Consider the following 21839-nt stretch of genomic DNA (forward strand, 5'->3'; position numbering starts at 1 on the left):
TCTCATGTAGGGCAAATTGGTCTCAAACTCATTATATGGCCAGGGATGACCTTGAACTTCTGAACCTCTTGGTTTTACTTCCTAAAAGCTGAGATTATAGACTTGTGCCACCACAGCTGGTTTATGAAATATGAGGGATCGACCCCAGTGCGTGGGTAGGCAAGCCCCATATCAACTACAGCCCCAGTCTCAGAATGCTTATTCTTAGAGCTCTTATCTTTATGCCTGAATGCATTGGTTACTTTTCTATTGTTGTGACAAATCACCAAGACTGAGGCAATTTACGGAAGAAAGAAGGTATTTAAGTTTATGGTTTCAAAGTGTTAGCATTCCTGACGGCATTGTGGAGGTGGCAGGCTTGGTGGCTGGACCAGCAAGTTGAGAGCTCACATTTTAAACTACAAGCACAAAGTAGAGTTTGTAAACTTGGAATGGTGTGAGGCTTTGAAACCTCTAACCTACCCCTAGTGACATATACTTCCTCTAGCAAGGCCACATCTCCTAAGCCTCCCCAAACAGCTCCATCAACTGAGGACCGGGTGTTCAAATTCCTGAGCCTATGGGAGGCATTCTCATTCAGATCATGATGCTGAACCATACTACTCTTATTCTATGTAGGATTGCTTTAGCAGAAATTTAATATTATGTGAACGACTTTTCAGTCAGAACTTTTGATAAAAACAAGTAACACCTCTGTATCAATTCTCTGCCTTTTTACATTTCTTTTGTTGTTGTTGGTGGTGGTGTGGGGGGGTGGAGGCCATGACACATTTGATTATCTTAACCACTTCACAGAAGACATTCTGAAAAATTATTGCACATGAGTAGGATTAGTTCAACTTTTTCTTAAATTGTTTTAGTTTCTTTTAGATTTTTGCAATATTTGTTTTTATTATTATTGAAAAAAAAAACCCTACCGATTCTAACTGTAAGCAATATCAACCAATCTCCTGAAGCATGTTGGGTATAGTTGTGTGATATAATAAGAAATAATACAATATAGGACTTGTGCTTTAGTTCCCATCATACTCTTCCCTTTGGAACCTCTGAGAATGATGTATGGTGACCAGCAACTGGGGGGCTCTCAGGCAGTGTCACGACTGGGGCTTTTAATCAGAAAGACCAATGCATAGATAGACTTTTAGTCTCATTTCTCAGACTCTGGGATGTGAAGAAGGGTTGAAGCTTGGGTTGGTCAGCCATGGCCAAGGATGTAGCTAATCAGCATGGTGAAGTGTCCATAAACTCATCAAAGGACCGGGCTCTTAGAGGTTCCAGATTACTGGAAAACCCCAACCTCACAGAGTTAGACTCCATCAAGACCTTTTCAGTCCCCCATACCTGTCTTATCCGGCTGTGCAAGACAGCGAGAGAGGAGCTGATCGGCTTTGCTGGCCTCACTCTCCTCAACAGGGGACCAAGTCAAAGGAAAAGAGCAAGCAAACAAGAAACAGGTAAACCGCCTCAGTAGTGTTTGAAGCAGCCAGCCATACCTCAGCGGGGATGTGGCAGGGCCACTGATCACAAAAAGACTGAAAGAAAAAGGAAGGTCTCACAGCAGAAAGAAGAGAGCTGCCCAGTGTCCTGCAGCGGACACGGGACCTTACATTAGCAAAGCTGGCTGCTGTGTTGTCCAGGGCTCAGGGCTCCTGCTTAGGTTTCCAGGTCAACAACAGCTAGAAAGTCGGTTCTGTGTTTCCTGGCAGAGAAGGCGCAAAATAGCTGGGTGTGCATACCTGAAATCCCAGCAGTGGTAGGTACAGGCAGGAATTGTCAGGAGTTCGGGCTCGTCCTCATCTACCTAGTGAGTTTGAAGCAAACCCCTATCCCTGTTAATGCTGACTCCCTTTCAGAGCTGGAGAATCCGCTCGCCTTCGGTTCATAACAACAAAATAATATGAAGTAAAGAATGTCATCTGAAAGTGCCATAATGTAAACATAATTTCACAGCTCACAGTTGTTGTTGACTTAGAAATTTTTACTTACCAAATTAGCCAGAATCCTGGAGAGCTGATATTATTTCATGGCATTGTGTTAAATTCTGCTCATGTAAGTAAACTTGCATATTCATCCATAGTTAACATTTTGCTCATTCCTCTCCTAAACTAGGAGTCAATAAGAGTTGTATAGCCCTGGCTGGACAGAATTTGTGACAGTCTTGCTTCCAAGAATATACTACCATGCCTAGCTCCTTTTATGATCTTCAAAATTTTTTGGTTTATAGTTTTAACTAGAGAAGAACACTTCATATGACTTACATACTTATATTTATGACTCTATTTGCAATTATCAGGATAAAAATTATATTCTTTTATGAAAATAGATATAAAAGCATCCATGTCTTACCCTATATGAAAACAAAAAGAGTCACCAGGCATGGTGGCACATGCCTAATCTTAGTATTCAGGAGTCAGAAGCAGGAAGTCTTTGTTAGTTTGAGGACATACTGATCTGTATAGTGAGTTCTAGGATAGTCAGAGTTATCATATAGTGTGACCCTGTCTCAAAACAAAACAAAACAATGGCAGGAACAGTCCACATTTAAAATCTCAACACTTCAGAGGCTGAGGCAAGAGTGTGACACTCTCGGTCTCTGTCTCTCTGTCTCTCTGTCTCTCTATTTCTGTCTCTGTCTCTGTCTCTCTGTGTGTGTGTGTGTGTGTGTGTGTGTGTGTGTGCATGTGGTGTGTGCGTGTGAGGTGGGGGAGAGAATGTTCTAGCTCGAGTGATACAGTGAATATAGAACATACATAGAACATACAGATATACTTCAGGCTTACTGCTGGTCTCAGAAAGCTAGACAACTGAAAACTTCTTTTGTTTTCAGGCGTATTACCTCACAATGCAAACAGAGAAAAAAGAATTTCTGTAGCCCTGGCTGCCCTAGCATTCACAGGGATCTACCGGTTTCTGCTTTCCAAGTGCTAAGATTTAAGGCACGAATCACCCATGGCCAGCTTGGAAAAAAAAAAATAAAGGAATTTTAAGATGTATATCAGTATGTCTAGAAGTCATTCCAAAAAAAAAATGTTTGTTAAACTTATTCATTTCATCTTGTTCATGCATTTTCTGTAAAAGCAAACTTTTTTTCAAGCTAATCAGACATTTTAAGGCACTGGGTGTCTTATTCTAGCCCTGACCTAAAGAACACTCTCACACTTCAGCTTTTAGTCAGAAATGCCAAAGAATCACAGTGACTCACTTGACTGTATTTAGAACACTCTGTTATGGCAGTACTTTGAAAGGCATTTAAAATGATGTTTCCTCCTTCCCTAAGCTATCCTCTTTAGCCTGGCCGGTTGCAGGCCTCTTCCTCATGGTAAGAGTACACTAAGACATGGTAAAGGTCCCTGAAGCTAGAAAGCCCAACTATGTGCTGTGTACCAAGGAATTCCACTACAGAGAAAAGAAGGCCATCTATTACAGTCTTTCTCCCCAGGCTAAGCAGGTCTGCGCTCTCCCTGTGAGTTCTCGTCCCTTCTCTCTGGGTATTTAGTGAAAGACAGAGGGGTAGGAGGAGAGCAAAGGGTGGGGAGAGAGAATGAATGACCCAGTTCTCTCTAGAGTCCCTCCAGGACTCTAACGATTAGGTCAGTTATTTCCTTAGAGGTCCAAATTGTCACACCGCAGATTAAAATTCACACGTAAGTTTGAGGAGGACATAAGCATCCAGTACATATAACCACAACACTTGGAGCTTTTTAAAATAAAAGCAGATTAAGACAGAACGGTATACCAGTGTAGTGGGATAGGCCTGGGATATTAGCACTTGGAAAGTAGAGACTGGAGAAGACAAGACTCCATAGCATGTCTCAAAACAAACAACCAAAAAAAAAAAGAAAAAAGAAAAAAGAAAAAATAGACAAAGACGGCAACAAAAAAGGAAAACAAAACACCCCGCCCCCAAAGCTACCAGGAGCAGCAGCAGCAGAGCAAAACTAGAGATGATTTTGACTTTTCATTTCTCTGACACATTTTTACTAAAACCTTTTAGGTGACTTGAAAATGTGGATTTACGGTGAAGTTATATTTTAGTGACTTCTCAATTGAAAACCCTTTCTGTGACATTCTTAATCTCTGTCCATACATAACTCTCTTCTTTCCTGTTCCTGCTATTCGCCTCCCAGTGCTGGAGCAGCCACGCTGCCATAGCTCCGTAATGTGGATCAATTTTAAAGGCCCCGAAGTGTCATGACAATATTTGAGTCGTTTGTCCAGATATGTACCCTCTAACAGATTCTCAAAGCCTATAACAGTAAAAGTTTGGTGGAGTGCTGGGGCTTGCTCCTATAATACCAACGAACACCAGTGATTGAAAACAGAGGCAGGAGGATCTCCACGAAGTCAGGGACAGCCAGGGCCACATAAAGACATCCTGTCTCAAAGGTTAAAAAAAATAAAAAAGAAAGTAATAAAGGCACCAGCTGGTAAGCCCGGTGACCTGAGTTTGATCCCTGGAACCTATCCCTGGGATGTGCTGAGAGGACCAACTTCTTTTCTTTTCCTTTTCAATTTTACTTATTTATTTATTTTACATCCTGACTGAAGTCTTCCCTCCTTCCTCTCCTCCTTCTCCCCCCTCACCCCCCCCAATCCATCTCTTCTCTGTATTCACTCAGAAAGGGGCAGACCTCCCATGGGCATCAGCAAAGCATGGCATATCAAGATGCTGTAAGACCAAGCACCTCCCCCTGTCTTCAAGCTGGGCAAGGCAATCCAGCATGAAGAACAGGTTCCCAAGAGCCAGCCAAAGCACCAGGGACAGCCCCGGCTCCCATTGCCAGGGGTCCCACAAACAGACCAAGCTCCACAACTGTCACATATATGCAGAGGGCCTAGGTCAAGGACCAACATCTACAAGTTGTCCTCTGCCCTCCACAGCGCAGCATAAAAAAATGTCAATTTGCCTTGAGTTATAGTTTGAAACAGAAAAAAAAAAAAAACAACAACAAAAAACAGAAAAAACAAACAGCTGCCTTTAACTGAACAAAACCCTTAGGGTTACAGTCAACATCACTCTTTGCACTTTGTTTTTATTTAGTATGATCGAATATTAGGCAAACATTCAATTCACTTAAGAAATAGAATTGAAAAAAAAAAAAAGATTTTTTAAAAGTTGTCTATACTTGTGGAGCAAGAATGACTTTCCTGACCACAGAACTTGCTTTCTTTTTTGACACACCTCCTAGCCCAGACTAGACTTGAATGAGCTACACGGCTGAGAACGACCTTGAACCTCTGGCCCTCCTGTCTTCCTCCAAGTGGGTCTTGGATTACAGGTCTGCACCCTAGCAGCTTTCAAGCTATGCTGAGGATGGGACCCAGGACTTCCTTTGTGCTTGGCGGACACCACCAACTGAGCTAACGTCTCCGTTCCCTAATTTACCTTTTTAAGACGGGAACTGTGGCTGTTTTATTTACTGCAATGCTGGAAATGGGTAGAGCCGGGGAAAACCAGGCTAGCTGACTGCAAAGTCGGAGAGCTGGGTGCCTAGTGCACTGCCGTGCCTTGATAACCTGAGTGTGGGTGATAGCCTTGATAACCTGAGTGTGAGTGATAGGGAGTGCGCCTGATTTATAGTGTCTGAATTGGCCTAGAGATCCATGATTGCTTCATTATTACTGTGTCTCACTCATGATTTAAAAAGTATCTCAGTTTGCTAAACATACATACAAGTTCTGCTCTAAATTAATTTGTTTATGGAAATTCATTTTAAGAATATTTATGGCATATATCACTTAGTATGTGAATGGAGAGAATTAAAGTGAGAAAAAAGAATATCCATGTCAATTGATCTGGTTCAAAACTCCCCCAAATTGGAGTTTTGATACAAGTATGCTTTCTTTTTCTTTCTTTCTTTCTTTCTTTCTTTCTTTCTTTCTTTCTTTCTTTCTTTCTTTCTTTCTTTCTTTCTTTTTTCTTTTTTCTTTTTTTTGCAGGCTGGCCTCAAAAAAAAAAAAACAAAACAAAAGAAACCCCAGTCTCCTACCTCTGAGGGTACCACCTGCACCAGATCCGATTGTTTAAACTCTCTCTTTCAAGCAGGGTTTCCTCCAAATGGGCACTCATTTCAAATATCTCAGCAGTGAGACTATTGAGTAATATATTTAAATCAAGTCTAAATAAAATATAGCATGATAATATTAGAGAAATTTTGCATTTTAAAGGGGAGGTTTCAGGGTGTGGGCGAAAGGAACATTCTTGTCCCGTGCATCATTGCCACCTTTTTTTTTTCTGGGCTGCTTAAGGAGCAAGAGTGTTTACCATTGGCCCCCTTTTCTTTGATTCTTTCAGAATACTAAGTCAGCGTAAGACACTCCCTCGGGAGAAGGCACAGTGTCCCCCGCCCTATGTGTTTGTGAATGTCGTCATCATGAACAGCATCAATAGCCAGGGGAAAGTCACGCAATTATGCTATCACATCACTTACTGGGAACAATAGGAAACATGAAAGACAAATGAACTCCATCCCCACTGAGGCCACGTGACGGGAGGTCCAGAGGTAGAGAGGTGGTGGTGGAGGCTGGTTGCTTTTATTTGTGATAATCTAGGAGATCGACTGGAATGTGAATTGGAGATGGCTTGTTCTGTGTGCTTAATTTTGTGAAACACTGATCGATTTCTTGAGTTCTTCCTAGATATTTGGCTTTCATGTAATTTGAGCATTTATTTTCCAGAGCAAATGTACATGGAACTCTGCAATGAGTTGTACTTTGTTTACAGTATTGCCTGGGTATCATAACTCACAACTTCAATCCGAGCACTTGGGAGGATGACAGCCAACCTAGGCTACATAATGAGTTCCAGGATAGCCTGTGCTATCAAAATCCTGTCTCAGACAACAATCCACAAGGTCTGGTAAGGTGGCTCAGAGGATGTGATGGTTTGAATAAAAATGGCCCTCACAGGCTCCTAGGGAATGACATTATTAGGAGGTGGCCTTGTTGGAGGAAGTGCGTCACTGGGGGTTGGCTTCAGGGCTTCAAATGCTCAAGCCAGGTCCAGGTCTCTGGCTTCCTACTACCTGCCGATGCAGATCTTTTCTTCTTCAGCACCACATCTGCCTATGCCCGGACATGCTTCCTGCCATGATGATAATGGACTGAACCTCTGAAACTGTAAGCCAGCCCCAATTAAATGTTTTCCTTTATAAGAGTTGCTGCGGTCATGGTGTCTCTTCACAGCAATAGAAACCCTAATTAAGACAGACTTGTCACCAAGTGTGACAACTTGAATCCAATTTCCAGAACCCACATGGTAGAAAAGAAAAGAGAATCAGTTCCGGCAAGTAAGTTATACCAGAGAGAGAGAGAGAGAGAGAGAGAGAGAGAGAGAGAGAGAGAGAGAGAGAGAGAGAGAGACTAAAATAAATCTAAAAACAAAACAAAAGAAAAAACCTTCAGGGCTGGAGAGATGGCTCAGTGGTTAAGAGCATGTACTGCTCCTACAGAGAATCTGAGCTCAGTTCTCAGCACCCATGATGGGATTCCCACAACGGCCTGTAACTCTAGCTTCAGGGAATCTAACATCTCTGGACACCTGGGCACCTACACTCATGTAGACAAGCACACATAATTAAACATATTAAAATACACATAGTTAAAAATATTAAAAATCAATATTAGAAAAAAGAAGCCCTTCACACTGGTGGTGCATGCCTGCAGCCTCAGCGCTTTAATGCAGAGGCAGGAAGAACAGAACAAATTAGAGCCCAACCTGATACACACAGGGAGTTGCAGGCCAGCAGGGGATTATAGTAAGACCCTATCTCACAAACCAAAAAAAAAAAAGGGAAAGGCTAGAAAAATGGCTCAGCGTTTAAGAGCACTTGTTCTTGCAGAGGACCTGGGTTCTCGTCCCAGAATCCACATGCTGATTCACAGCTATCAGTAATTACAATATTACAGTTCTTGGGGATCAAATATACACTTCTATTCACTGTGGGCTCAGGCATGCATGTAGTACAAAGACTCAGACACATAAAACAAAATTAAAAAAGAATGGGGCTGGAAAGATGGCTAAATGGTTAAGAGTACTTTTTTGTTCTTCCAGAGGACCTGAGTTTACTTCTCAGGATCCATGTCATGTAGTTTGTAACTCCAGCTCCAAGGGATCTGGTACCCTGTTCTGGCCTCCATGGACATCTGCCCCTTTTTGTCTTTCACTCACACAGACACACACACACACACACATAAACAAAAGCAACACAAATAAAACTTTCAAAATAAATAAGTACTCCCTCCCCCCAAAATAAATATGGACATAGTGGCAATCCCTGCACTCAGGAGGGAGGGCTAAGGCAGTAGGATTTCCATGTTTCTCAGGCCAACCTGGGCTACCTAATGAGCAGCAGATAAGCCAAGGCTATATCAAACAAACAAACAAGCTACTTGTAATTTTGAAAACAAACAGACAAACAAACAAACAAACAAACAAACAAAAAACCCCAAAAAATCAACAACTATACCTTCACAGGAAGTTACAAAGAAGTGAGTAGAGAGGAACTGAGTTTCACACCTCCCCAAATGCTGACATCTTCACACTTATAGTACAATATCAACCCCAAGAAATTGATGTTGCCACAACTCATAGAACTTACTCAGATTTTACCACTTTCACGTGTTAGTCAGAAAATATTATGCTAGTTTTTTATATTATATATGTTTTATATATTATGCTAATTTTTGTTATGGAAGAAGATGGTAGACCTTTCTAGAGAGCACATCTTGGCTTGCAGAGATGTTACTATTTCTTCAAGAATCACTAAACAATCTGTTTTTTTATATATATAAATAAAGTCTTTATTCATCTGTCATGTGTTTTTAATGACTTTTAAATGTATTTAGTGTTCTGAAAGCTATGAAAAACTCAGACAAAGTTATTTTTTTCGTGGGCATAAATGTCTAGGATGGGAACACAGGAAACACACAAAACAAAATAGCGTCATATAAGACAGCAATGAATGCTCTGAAGAACATCAGGTAACCTGAGAAGCAGAGTCTGAGAAATTCTTTTAGTTTGGGTGGTTAAAGGAAGCCTTTCTGAGGATGGGGAATTTGAGCTGAGATTGAATGATGAGATGGCAGAGCCATGTGAAAATCTTCAGAAAACCCATCTAACAAGTGACAACATATTAAAAATTATTGCTAATAAACATATCATAAGAAGGCAATGTAACAGGTATAGGAAACATGGGTGTGCCTGTGGTTCAGATGTGGCTTGTTACCAAAACTCACGTTGAAATATAATTAGCTATAAACATTATAGCAAGGTGGCTGAGTGCTTACAAAGTCTCTGGATCGTAGGGGCGCCATCATCAAAAAGGGACTAGTGTGCTTCCCCACTCCACCATGAATTAACTCGACATAGGCATACATAGCCATGGCCCTCTTTCCACAGCCTGTTTGCCTTTGTCTGAGCCTGTTTGCCCACTTTTTCCTGCCTCAATTGTGCATATGGGGAAGAAGGACTTCCTAGTTTGGACTTGCAGGCTTCCAGAGCCAGGAGCAAATTACCCAGTCTCAAGCCTTCTGTCACGACACAGAAAATGAAACACAACACATGAGGGAAGCATAGTGAATGGGCTCAGACAGGTAGGCAGGGGATGGATGATTGAAGTCCCCATAGGGTAGGATAAGATGCTATATTCAGTGTGTAGTAAGAAGTTACTGGGAGATTTCAGGCACAGGAAAGCCATGATTAGACTGAGTTTTAAAAACATATACTATCACTACCATAAGAAGAATGTTTTGGACAAAAGGAAGACTAAAGAGGGATTAAAAGTCTGTTGCACTGACTAGGTCCATACTGGCAGGGTTCGGGAGGAATGTGACAAAATCCTGATTTGTCTATGGAATGCTGTCAACAGGACTGCCTCTAGGGCAGGTATGAGAGAGAAGAAAAGGCTCTTGCTTAAAACTAGAAGACGGTAATTATCTAGTTAACTTTAGATAATTATTGTTTGGCCTACAGGGTGCATGTATTGTTTAGGCAGAGATGGAAGAGAACTGATTACATTTGCAAATTTGAGTGGATGGTTGCTAATTGCTGATTAGAAGTTAATCCTGGAAAAATAAACCTGCAAGTGATTGTTGTTTGAACTTAAGAGTTTGAGTGCAGCTAACATGAAAGCTGTTATGGTATGTGAACTTACAGACACCGCAGAGGAACAGGAGTGCTCTTTGCAGATGAGAAAGACCAAGACAACAGTAAACTGTGCCACAGCGTGTGTGTGTGTGTGTGTGTGTGTGTGTGTGTGTGCTCGAAAACAATAAAGACAGTCCTTTGGGTTGAAAGCTACTGAAGAGCCAAATATGGAAGAAGCTAAGCCAGGCACGGGAGCTCATACCTGGAAAGCCAACACTTGGGAAGTGGATTGCCAAGAGTTGGTTTCACCCTGAGCTGCAATGTGAGACCTCGTCTTGAAAAAAAAAAAAAAAAAAAAACTACAAAACAAACACTATGAAAAGAAACATGTACCTGGGCATGATAGCTCATGCCTTTGATTCCAGTATTCAGAGGTGGAGGCAGGTAGATCTCTGTGAGAGACAAACCTGATCTATTTAGAAAGTTGCATGCCAGCCAAAGCTTGTATAGTGAGATCCTACACACACACACACACACACACATACACACACACACACACACAGGCACGCACGCACGCACACACACACATGCACGCACGCACACTCGCGCGCACGGGAGAAAGGAAGGAAGAAAGAAAATAGTCATTGAATGGCTGAAAGTAAGCAAATTGTTCCAATAAAGCAGCATAGAAAAGTACGTGAGTGAGCAGATGGAGAGTGATTATGAGCAAGAGACTCTAAGTTAGATGCAGAGAGAAGTCAGGATGTAAGTGGGTGGTAAATTATGGCATGATACCTTATGTTACCATGGTGGGTCAGCAGTGGGCTCAGTGCACACTTGAGTCAGATGCTAGGCTCTGAGGCTCAGTAGGCAACCTGGACTATAGGTAAGTCGAGGAGCATGATGGAACTCAAGGTCTTTGAAGTGGTACAGCAAGTAATGGTGATGAGGTTGAGAGGTAGGGGCACAGGAATATGATGGGAAAAGATATCCCTGGGAAGGAGAACGCCAAGGGTCAGAAAGGTCAGCAAAGGGGTGAAATATGTGGCCTGTGGAGTTATAGAAATTACCAAGATGCCAAGAAAACAGGGAGACAAAGGAAACCATGTATAGTATGTCAGCGATTTGTCCAGAAGGGTATAATCTGTTCCCGTGTGAGCGTCTATTGTTTTCACTTATTTGTTAGCTTGTTTTTTTTTTCTTTTTCTTGCTTTGTTTTGTTCTGTTTTGTTTTCGGTATTTTGCTTTATTTTGCTAGAGTCTCACTGTGTAACCCTGGCTGGCCTGAAGCTCACAGAGATCCACCCACCTCTGTCTTTTGAGTGCTGGAATTAGAGGAATGCACCAGCATGCTGAATCGACTTGGATTTTCTTTCTCTTTCTCTCCTCTCTTCCTTTTCTTTTCTTCCTTTCCTCCTTCCATCTCTCTTTCTTTTGAACTTCCTTTTCATATTTTGTACCTCCTTTATAACACACATCTTAGTCTTTGTCTTTTTTTAAAAAAAATTAAATTACGTTTGTGTGTGTGTGTGTGTGTGTGTGTGTGTGTGTGCAGGCCAGAGAGCAACTCATGAGTCCATTCTTTCCTTCCACCGTATGGATTTCAGGGATTGACCTCGGGTAGTCAGGTTGAAGGCAAGCGCGCCTTCGCACACCGAGCTCCGTCGTCACCTGCCCTGCCTGCCTTTTATACATTGTATTTACTTCTAGATGAGGCAATGAAGGCGCCTGTGGTGTCTCCTATAGCACGAGGCACACATGTCAACAGTTCTTCAGCAACTGAGACTCTTGGAAGAGTCCATGGGACCAAGAGCAGAGCCATTTCATTAAGGGACAGACTAGATTTTTTTCTTCTTGATTGTGGAAGATAGAACCCAGGGCCTCCTAAATGTTAGGCAATCGCTCCACCACTAAAGCTACATTTCCCTCCTATTGAAGACTCAAGAACACAAAATAACGGTTTAAGGATCATCATTCAGAGAAATCAAGGCCATGCAAAAATATAAAGAAACAATCAAATTTTATTTTCACAAGTTTTCAATTCTTAAATAGTACAAAAATAAACAAGCATTTGTTCTAAGTCTTTTTTTTTCACATAAGTTAATTTAAATATACATTTCTCTCAGGCATTGCAACAATCACACACTTAACCTGAATTTCCAGGTTCATTCAGCAGGTTCATGTTCACAACAATCAAGTTGGCTTGTTTAAAAAAAAAAAAATCAACGACATTAAAAATTTTTATACAATTTTTTCTAAAGTTGATTGTTTTTCCATCTTAAACCTTTTAAGCATATAATCTTTAAAATATTTTGTAATTTCTTTGTAATAAAATAAATTTCTCCTATTATTAAGACACATTTTTCAGTTATTTACATAAATATTATCTGTAATCAGTTCTTGGTTCGTGAATACTAATGCCTATAGTGCTTCGAAGAGAATTTCTTAATAAGGTAATCTAACTAATTAATAAAGCATCTACAGGCCTTCAAAATGTCAAAAATGTCAGTCTTTGTAACATGTTTACATATGACAATGTTCTCTGCAGTCTGCTATGTGGGTAAATTCCAGCTTTAAACTTCTCAATATAACAGACTAGTCTTCTTAAAATTTATCCACGAACATTAATCTCATCATTTTGTTTGATTGTGTACACAGAAATTCAGAGAGGTAATCACAAAAAAAGTACATTGATTCTGAACATAATGTAAAAACAAACACTTGTAGGCTTAAACATAGTTTATAACAATAATGTCTAAAAGACATAATTATCCTTAATAAATTAAGTAATATACAGTACCTCAGCTGATAATGAGATGTAGAATTATCATCATTATTGTTTTACATTTATTACTATTGCCCAGAACTACTCACTAACTGATTTGGTTTCTAAGTAAGAAAGCTATTCTTCACAAAAAGAATGTTTAACTTTCTTGTCATGAACCCCTTACATTTCCATATAAGGTATTCTCATATCTTGGTAGCATCCTTCAGTATAATTATAAGTAAAAATTTCTGCCTTTTGCCTAAAATAAATTTATTCCTCCAAAGGGGAGGTACCTAGTAGTCCTGAGCTGAGGTTTTCCTGAATGTAAAACTTCAAGTAGAGAAAATATTAATAGAGGTTAAAGAGAGAAGAGACCTGATACTAAAAACCTAGAAAACAGCAAAGAAAAATCAAAAACCTGGAAAATAGCAAAGAACAACTGATCAGCAGTTTCTCATAGTAAAATGGTGACAAGAAAAAGAAATAGGAGGAGCAGTGTGCTGGCATCCAGGTTGGACTCAGTGCACGGGACTTGCTGCATTTCAGGTAGCATGCAACAGAATAGATTTCAACGCTTTGAAGAAGCTCACAAAGCCACTTTTTGCATTGTGAGATGGATTGTTAACACCATGCTATAGAAGAGAAAAACTGCTTAAGTCCAGCTTGGTAAGTCATTAACCTCACAGCAAAAACCTGTTGAGTACCAGGCCAGCATCATACAAGGATCAGAAAGTCTCCTTTAGAAGTATAACCTCAAATATGATCTTTAATTCAGAATCCTTCTCTGTCCTTGGTTATTTTATTTGTAAATCTTTTTGTTGCTAAAGATTTTGCTTGATTCCAATATAAACAAACTCTTTAAAGAATATACACTCTTAAGATAGGACAGCAGGGGCTCCACCACCTTCCTACGCTGGCATCTTGACTTACAAGGATGGTCTTGCCATCTCAGTAAGTAACATTTCACTACCACTGAGAAAAGAAAATCCCTGACATAGTATTTTAACCATCAATCACAATGTAATTTCTACTAGGTTTAGAGATTTTTGTTTATAATAACTGTTTTATTGGTGTGGGTCCAAGTTCAATAGCTTAAGAAAGTAAGAGCCTTCAAAAGTAATTCAAACTCTCAATTTAGACATTTCAAATTATTCAAGACTTTTTTTTTAAAAAAAAAAATGAACTTGTTGGCAGTATCTACCTTAAATGTTCACTGAAAACTGAACTTATACCTTTTGTTTTCTGAGATTAAAAATACGCAAGATTTCTTTAAATTTCCACATTAGCTGCTCCCAATGTAGCATGGAAGATAGGAGTCATAATCAACAGTGTAGACACTTGTAGCACTTTTCATCTTGTAATAGCATTTAAGTATTCAAATATCTTTCCTTTGTTCTTATTAAGATATACTATGAGCTGAAATTCAAGTAAAAAGATATCAAAATTCATTTCCCCCTGGTTTATGTGAAAGACTGGAAGCGGTTTTTCTCTTTCACTTGAGGGCAACACATATTTAAAGTACAAACACAGGAATCTTCACAAATGTAACATGGTTCAGAACATTGCCTTCTGTTATAGAAGATGTTAAGTGAAAAGGGCATTCCATATAAATATTAAATAATTAAATTAAATTGTTCATATAAATAAATAAATATGACCAATAGACTTCTACAGCTCAGTTGAACGCCCTTTGATTAGCACTGTAGGGTTGAGGTCATCTAGTCTGGAATGGGAGGCACTTGCATTGATGGTGGCTGCTTTGGCAGGCTGTGGGTCTTGCACATTGAAGGAGGTGAAGGGGCAGCCCTTCACGTTATTACAGATGAGCGACTGAAAGGAAGCAGTGTTGATGATCTTAAAACCCACTTCTCCTCCAAAAGTGCTTGGCTTCCAGTATTGAGGAGAACAGATGGGATTACCCATAAGTCCTTTCAAGGAGAATGGTGCTCCAAGTTCTACCATGGTCTCCCCAAAGATAGCATCCGGACGAGGCTTTTCCACCAGCAGGGCAGGATACAGCTCCATGGCGTCGATGTCACTGTAGAGGGCTTCCAACTCTGCGGCCATTTCCTTCTCTCCTGGAAGGTAAAGAAGACAGAGATACAGGCAATGTCAAACTGGGAAAAGGAGGAAATAGTTCTGGCTGTTGAGCATAGGCTTTTCCCCTGCTCACTAGCCCACTCCTATTCCCACCCCTCCTTCTCAATAAACTGAATCCTTAAAAAGGAGAAAAGAAGGAGGAGGAAGAGGAAAAGGAAGAGGAGGAAAAGGAGGAGGCTCACTCCTTGCTGAATTCTCCCTCACCTCCTCTTTTCCCATTTAATCCTTGATCCTTTTAGAAATTTCAGAAACAATCGCTCACCTGTAAGTTCTTCAAACGATGTGTAAGGCTTCAGGGAGAAGCGTTTGCGGTACTCGTTCAGGGACTGGTATTTCATCTCTCTGCTCTGGTCAATGGAGGCCTTGGCCACTGCTTTTACTGCAACTGGAACATTCCTACCGCCAGCAACCTGAGGGAAGTGAAGAAGAAAATGTACTTCTTAGGCATATTCCTGCTTTCCTACGTCTTGACCTCAACACACTGCTATTCTGTAATGCACTTGCCTCTTACAGTTACAAAAAATAGGCTCATAGACAAGCCTGAATATTTCCTGCTGAAATCTATCAGATGATGGCAAGATTTTTAGGGTATTGGTTTTAAGAGAATGTGTTGTTATCTGCTTGATAATTGTAGACTAAAACCGTAGCCTTTCAAAAACCTCCTAGGCTTCCTGTTTCAAGAACCAGTAGACCATCTGGTTGTTTCTTTTAGTAAAAGGAAAAATGATCTCAACGACAGAAATCTGAAAACTACTGACCAGCTGGTTCTCGCTTTTCAAGAATGATGCTTACCCGGCCGGCGATCTGTCTGGTGAATGACTCAACAAACTGGGTGAGCCCGTGTTCAATGAGGATGGAGTTGTTGTAGAGGAACTGTTTGAAGTTGTACTCCTGCTCTTCGATCTGAAAGGTGTCAGGCAGCAGAGGGTGCCAGTGATAGAGCGTGTTGAATTCAGCTGCAATGCGGTTCTGGTACTGAAACTGCTGGCTGAAAAGCAGCTCCGGGTCGAACTTGAGTTTGAAGTGGTAGCCGCTCAGGTGCTGCACGTAGTCTTCGATCACGATCTTGATAGTCTCTCCTGCAGCACAACACAGAGAGTTTATTTTCCTTACTATCAAATGGGAGGGATGTTACCAGGCATGCACTCATTCTCCACTATTCACAAGAAGGAGTCAAAACACAGCCAAGGTAACCCGTGAGGTTTTTCCTTGGCTTGGGGAGAGGGTCTTGCTGATTTTCTCTTGCTCACCTATCAGTATGAGCCTGCTCGTCTGGAATAACCTCTCATCGTCCCACTCAGGATGCTCGCGTTTCAGCACATCGCACACTCTGTTGTGCTCCCGAAGCCAGATTGTAGCATACATCATCAGACCAGGTACTAGACCAAAGACCTCCTGCCCCACAGCAAACCGTAGGTGCTCAGGGATGTGAGGTGGGTAGATCATTTCTACCTCAGTGTCTTTGACTGTGGGAGGATACACCTCTCCATCAATGACCTAAATCACAACAGTAATAATAGCACAGAGTTAAAACAGACAAACAAACAGGGCTAGCAGTTTTAAAATATAAGTGTAAATGAAATGATAATTCCTAAAATATAAGGAAAATACCTGATATTTCAATTTTCCATCCTTGAAAAGGCGCAGTTTATGTTGTCTGTCTAGAGTTTCACCGTAAATGTGATTTAAGTCCACCTAGAAAATTATGGAGAAATTTCAATTTATTGATGTCTTACGAACATTTGTTAGTAAATTTTGATGACTTAGTTGTCTTTAAAATTCAACAAGTGATTTTTTTTTAGATTTATTTTATTTTTTATATGTATGAGTGTTTGCCTATATGTATATATATCATGTACATGCCTGGTGCCCAAAGAGATCAGAAGGGGACATTAAATCCCCTAGAACTGACTGGAGTTACAGATGGTTGTGAACTATCATGTGGGTGTTGGGGAACTAAAGCTGGGTCCTTTGCAAGAGCAACAACTGTTCTTAAACACTGAGTTATCCCAAGCCCAACAAATGACTTTTTCATAGCCACAAAATACTAAAATAATTTGTCTTCCTGAGCTACAAGCCTGTACGTCTCTTTTTTACTAATTAGTTTATTTATTTTGCATCCCGACTGCAACCTCCCCTCCCTCCTCCCCCTACCCCCCTTCCCCTTTGCTCCCTCAATCCACCCCTGTGTGTCACTTTATGTTGAATAATATTAGTATCTTACAGTAAATATGGCACATGCATGCTCAGTATAACCATGATATTTTTACATTATTTAAAGCGGCATAATCAGTGTACAGTTTTTTTGTTTTTGTTTTTGTTTGTTTGGTTTTTTTGGAGTGCTGGTCCTCTACCTCAATGGCAGAGCCCAGTGCCTAGCAATCACAAAGTTCTAAGTTTACTTCCCAGTGTTACCAATAATTAATTAATTATTTTTTGGAAGTTGTAGCATTTTTTTTTTTTGTAGAACAAAATTTAAACTCAAAATGTAAGGAAAGTTTACATTGAAACATCTCTGTGTATGTCTATTTATTTTTACTAAACCAGTGAATGAAAAACGGAACACTCTATTATGATTGTAGTAGGCATTACACTTGTATAAAAAAAAAAATGGGTGTGATTTGTTTGGCATGGCAAGATGTCAGCATTTCCTAAGGATTTGCTTTAATTCTGAGTTAAGCCTATCTTACCCCATGGCCCAGTCCTCGGGTGAATCCAGGTCCTCGTTTCTGATCTGTCTTGAAAAACTGATGAGTGAAATGCTGGGCAAAGAATGCAAACATCATATTCGTGCCTTGGGGGTCAGGGATGAAGTTTCTCCTTAGGAGAACTTTTTCCAGAACTTCTTTTGAATCAGGAAGCTCCTTATTTCCTAAAACATGAAAACTCTAAAGTTAAAACCCATTTATATATTTGTTCAAGCACACAGATGACTGGTCTAATTCATGAGAGCATTCATCACTTGTGAACAGAATCTTAAGGAGGATCATAACACCAATCCAATGGTTTGGCTTTGAGGCACAGTCTTGGGCTTGTACCCTAGGATGGACTTGAACTCACTCTGTATTCCAGGTTGGCCTTGGCCTTAGTGGTGAACCTTTGCTTGAAGTCTATCAAGTACTGAGATTACAGGCAATGAACTATCTTGCCAAGACTACAAATGAAGTTCTAAGATATCGGGGAACAACTTATTGAATAGCTTTATCAATTCCAACTAACGTCGATTCTATTTAACACAATATACTAATGTTAAGACACTATATCACAATGAAGATTTACTTTTATGGAATGGGCACTTTAAAAATCCTCTGTGGATAACCATACTAAGGACAAAAGCATTACAGCTTTAAACAAGGGACAACTAAGGTCATCTTTTCTAACTACACACCCGATGTTATTGCATTTGCTCTGTCTCTCTTTCTTTCCACTCACCTTTCACACCCATGGGAGTTGGGCAGTCATCAGCTACCGGAGGAAGGGCTCTGGTGTAGTAGGAGAGGTTGGAGAAGGCCTCCCAGTTTTTGTAACCATAGTGCACATTGTAAGTTGGTGGACTGTCAATCAAATGTGATCTGGCTGGAATGTTAAAGAAAAAAAATGCATTGGCCCTCATATGAAGAAACAAGTGAATGTTAATTATCGTTGTACAATGTGGAAAGCACAGAGATTGGATCTGATTCAGACAAAGATACCCTGGTTTACAATGACTACACTTTAAAGGGCAACTGAAAATGCATCTTCAATGCAGCTAAAGCTTTACACAGGACATTATGCTCCAGTAGTCTTGATTTTTTCAGGTACCACCCACTCTCTGATCCATAGCTGATGACTGATACAGTTGGGCATGGCCGTCACTTAGAACTATAGAAAGTTACTGCTTTCTTTTCTGACCCAAACCTGAATCAACCATTTGTTTGAAAGGGTGCTGCATGTTCAGAACAATTCTGTGAGCCATAGGTATTCAATAATCAAGTGAAGCCCACTTCCTCCACAGGAATGAAGGTTGGAGGTCATAAATAGGATCCTGACTACAGGATCACAGTTCAGTTTTGGGACATTTTGGAGGGTGGGGAAGAGAATTGAAACGGTGTATTTCAAGCCATTTTGAAAAGGTTGGGAATATTTTTTTGGATTGGGTTTCTAGTGCATATTTTTTTTGTTGGAGGATGCTAGAAACCAGGGAGGTTTGTACTTACATGTCAACACATAACTCATGATCAAATTTCGCAGGAAAGGAATGTTATTCACAATGTTCCAGACTCCCTTGAAGTGGGTCAGGATATAGTGTACTGTGTTTGGGGTGGGCTTCAACAGCAACTTGATTCTTGTCAGAAACTCAGCTGGAGAGAGAGAGAGAGCGAGCAGGAGGGAGAAATTAGTGGGTATCCCCCACAAGACAAACATACAAAATGATGGTAACTGGATGTGGCCCCATTCCTAAGGAAGAAACCCCAGGAGAAACTTACGAATAGTGCAGTTTTCCCCGTAGAATCCTGTCCGAGTACAATCACACTTATACTGGTCAAATCCTGTACTCATACATTCGCCTCGGTTCTGACACGGGTTCGAACAGCAAGGATTTGCTACATTAAAAAAAATAAGACAGCCTGTAAGTACCTCTTGGTCATCCTCATCTTAAGGATTTAATTGTGTTACCATGGGTCAACTTTACAATGGTAAGTTAGAAATACACAGGCAGTCCCAGAAATAAAGACTGCTTTAACTGAGTCTGTCTCATCAAATGGCTGCAATGGAGAAATAGCAATTTCCTTTTCCAAGCAACAACAGCAGAGGACCTAACTTCATAGCTGACATTACTATCATTTTCACAGTAACTTCTTAGACGAATTAGAATTCAGATTTGAATTGTTAAGTTGCACTTTCGAAATTAAAATGGGCCAATCTAGTACGTTAGTCAAAATTTAATGTGAAGAACACCAAAGTAAAAGAGTTTACTTTTAACAACTTGAAAATCTTTTAAAAAATGTATTCTGGACTTTCCTGGGGGCAGAAAAGCACTGGCAGGTATTTAAAGCGATCATTCCTATTCAGTCGCCCCACACATACACCTCACATGTATTGATCATATCTTGTCTTACCATAATGACAACCTACAAACTATTATGGCTATTGCTCTCTCTCTCCCTCCCATGCCCCTCTCTCCTTTCCTCTTCTTCTTCTTTCTTTTTTTTTTCTTCAAACGAGAGTGACTCTCTGCTCGGCTGAGTAATTGGCCCGTAACCTGAGAGCCAGTGGCAAAAGCCGGCCATCCTTGCAATTCCTCCGGACCCAAGTGGTCCAGGCTCTTGACTACCATTGCGCAGCCCCCGCACTAGAAAAAGGGGTCCGAGCTGGAGATCGGGGCGTGCGCCTTAGGGCGCGGGGCCACTCACCTGCGTGGCTGAGCGCCAGGGCAGCGCAGAGCAGCACGGCTCGGAGGAGCATCGCGGAGGTTGCAGCGGCGGCGGCGGCGGCGGCGGTGGCAGAGCTGGCGGGACGCAGCGTTGAGTTCCTTCGTGGGCAGGCTCTGACACTCCAGAAGCGCTCTGCTCGCAGTTTGACAACTGGCTGCTAGCGGGGAGAACCTTGCTTTTATGCCTGAAAAGCGGCCCCCCACGTGACGTTGTTGATGACCGGTTCTTTCCGCCCAGTCTTCCCCCTACCCCCAACAGCCTTTCCCCACTCTCCGCTTCGGCGGCGAGTTGCGCAAGGCCGGTGGGGGCAGGGCTCTTACCCACGCAAACGGAGACGAGGGAAGCCGGGAAGCTGCCCTCGGCTGCCCCAGGTGGTGCCAAGAGAACTGCGCCGCCCTCCGCATCCCTCCCGGCGCCCCGAGTGGTTCCTGTGCCTGCGCCCACGCTGGCTCTCTTTGGGGTCCCTGGCTTCCTCCCCGTCCCGCATCCAGTGCCCCAGGTGGAGAACCGAGGAGCTCGGGGACGCCACAGCTTTCCCCTCCCGGGATCCCAGGTCCCAAGCGCAGGGAATCCCCGCGCCGCTCCCCGCGGCTAGGGCGCAGTGTGACGTGCGTGCTGTTCGGAGCGCACACTCAGCTACCGTTTTCAATGTATTCTATTTTTAATGAAGTGAGAGGGCTGCTGTCAGGGTCCACGTCTGTCTTGTTGGGAGTAGGGCCAGGTCTCTCACAGAACTGCCCCCCAGGCTCTGCGCCCCTAGCTCCGGCGATTCCTGGGGACAGAGTCTGAGCTGAGCTGAGCTTCATCGGAATGCTAAGTGCCTACGGGATTGCTTTAAGGTATTTTTTCCCCTCCCTGCTGTTAAATAGCTTTTATCATTTTGATCAACAACTCTTTTCACAGGATATGTCACTAAAAAAGAATTTGTTTTTTAAAGATGTATTTTTTTTTTTTTTTTTTTTTTTACTTTTTCTGTCCACGTTTCCAAGAAGGTGTGTTATGACAATGGATCAAAAGATAATCCTTATTTTTCGGTACCTAGCCTTGTTCTGGCTAGCCTGAAAAACCCAATTCATTCTGAAACATTGCTTGATGGGAAATTAATTGCACAGAAAGGTGATTTTGACAGTCCTGAATGTCACTCTGCTGTTTAGTGGTGGCCACGGAGGAGTATGTGAGGATGGGATAGTGAGAAACTAGCAAAATAAGAAAGCTAGGAAACTGAAACAATTCGATTTTATGTCCTTAGCACGAATGGAGGAGAAGATGACCCACAATCTGCAATCAAACTATATTCTCAGGAAAATGAAGTCAGGAAAACGGTTTGAGGCAGACTGGGCAATACAGCAGGTTCCCGGCTCAGAACAAAACAAACAGAAAATTTAAGGCGGGAAAAATAAAACAATGGGGGGAAAAACGACCAGAAACAAGACTTAGAAAACTTCACCAAACATCTCCATCTGTGGAAGTC

General features: G+C 41.4%; 1 protein-coding gene across 1 annotated transcript; it reads right to left on the reverse strand.

The window, feature by feature from the left end:
- Positions 1 to 14027: 14027 nt before the first annotated feature.
- Positions 14028 to 20493, reverse strand: Ptgs2 (prostaglandin-endoperoxide synthase 2). The gene is made up of 10 exons (XM_059280910.1): positions 20348 to 20493; positions 19421 to 19537; positions 19151 to 19294; positions 18387 to 18530; positions 17645 to 17826; positions 16566 to 16649; positions 16205 to 16451; positions 15747 to 16033; positions 15217 to 15364; positions 14028 to 14932 (listed from the first exon to the last, which is right to left on the reverse strand). The coding sequence occupies exons 1-10, from the start codon at positions 20397 to 20399 to the stop codon at positions 14523 to 14525; spliced, it is 1815 nt and encodes a 604-aa protein (XP_059136893.1). The 5' UTR covers positions 20400 to 20493; the 3' UTR covers positions 14028 to 14522.
- Positions 20494 to 21839: the final 1346 nt, after the last annotated feature.

The sequence above is a fragment of the Peromyscus eremicus genome, chromosome 15 (assembly GCF_949786415.1).
Source record: "Peromyscus eremicus chromosome 15, PerEre_H2_v1, whole genome shotgun sequence".
NCBI classification, from domain to species: domain Eukaryota; kingdom Metazoa; phylum Chordata; class Mammalia; order Rodentia; family Cricetidae; genus Peromyscus; species Peromyscus eremicus.

What these genes read in the sequence shown, in the direction of transcription:
- Ptgs2 (XM_059280910.1), bottom strand. Translation starts at nt 20,399, where the DNA reads ATGCTCCTCCGAGCCGTGCTGCTCTGCGCTGCCCTGGCGCTCAGCCAC. An exon ending in CATGAGTTATGTGTTGACAT is followed by an intron (nt 18,531 to 19,150) that starts GTAAGTACAAAC and finishes TTAACATTCCAG; the next exon opens with CCAGATCACATTTGATTGAC. An exon ending in CCAGACAGATCGCCGGCCGG is followed by an intron (nt 15,365 to 15,746) that starts GTAAGCATCATT and finishes CACTTCCCTCAG; the next exon opens with GTTGCTGGCGGTAGGAATGT.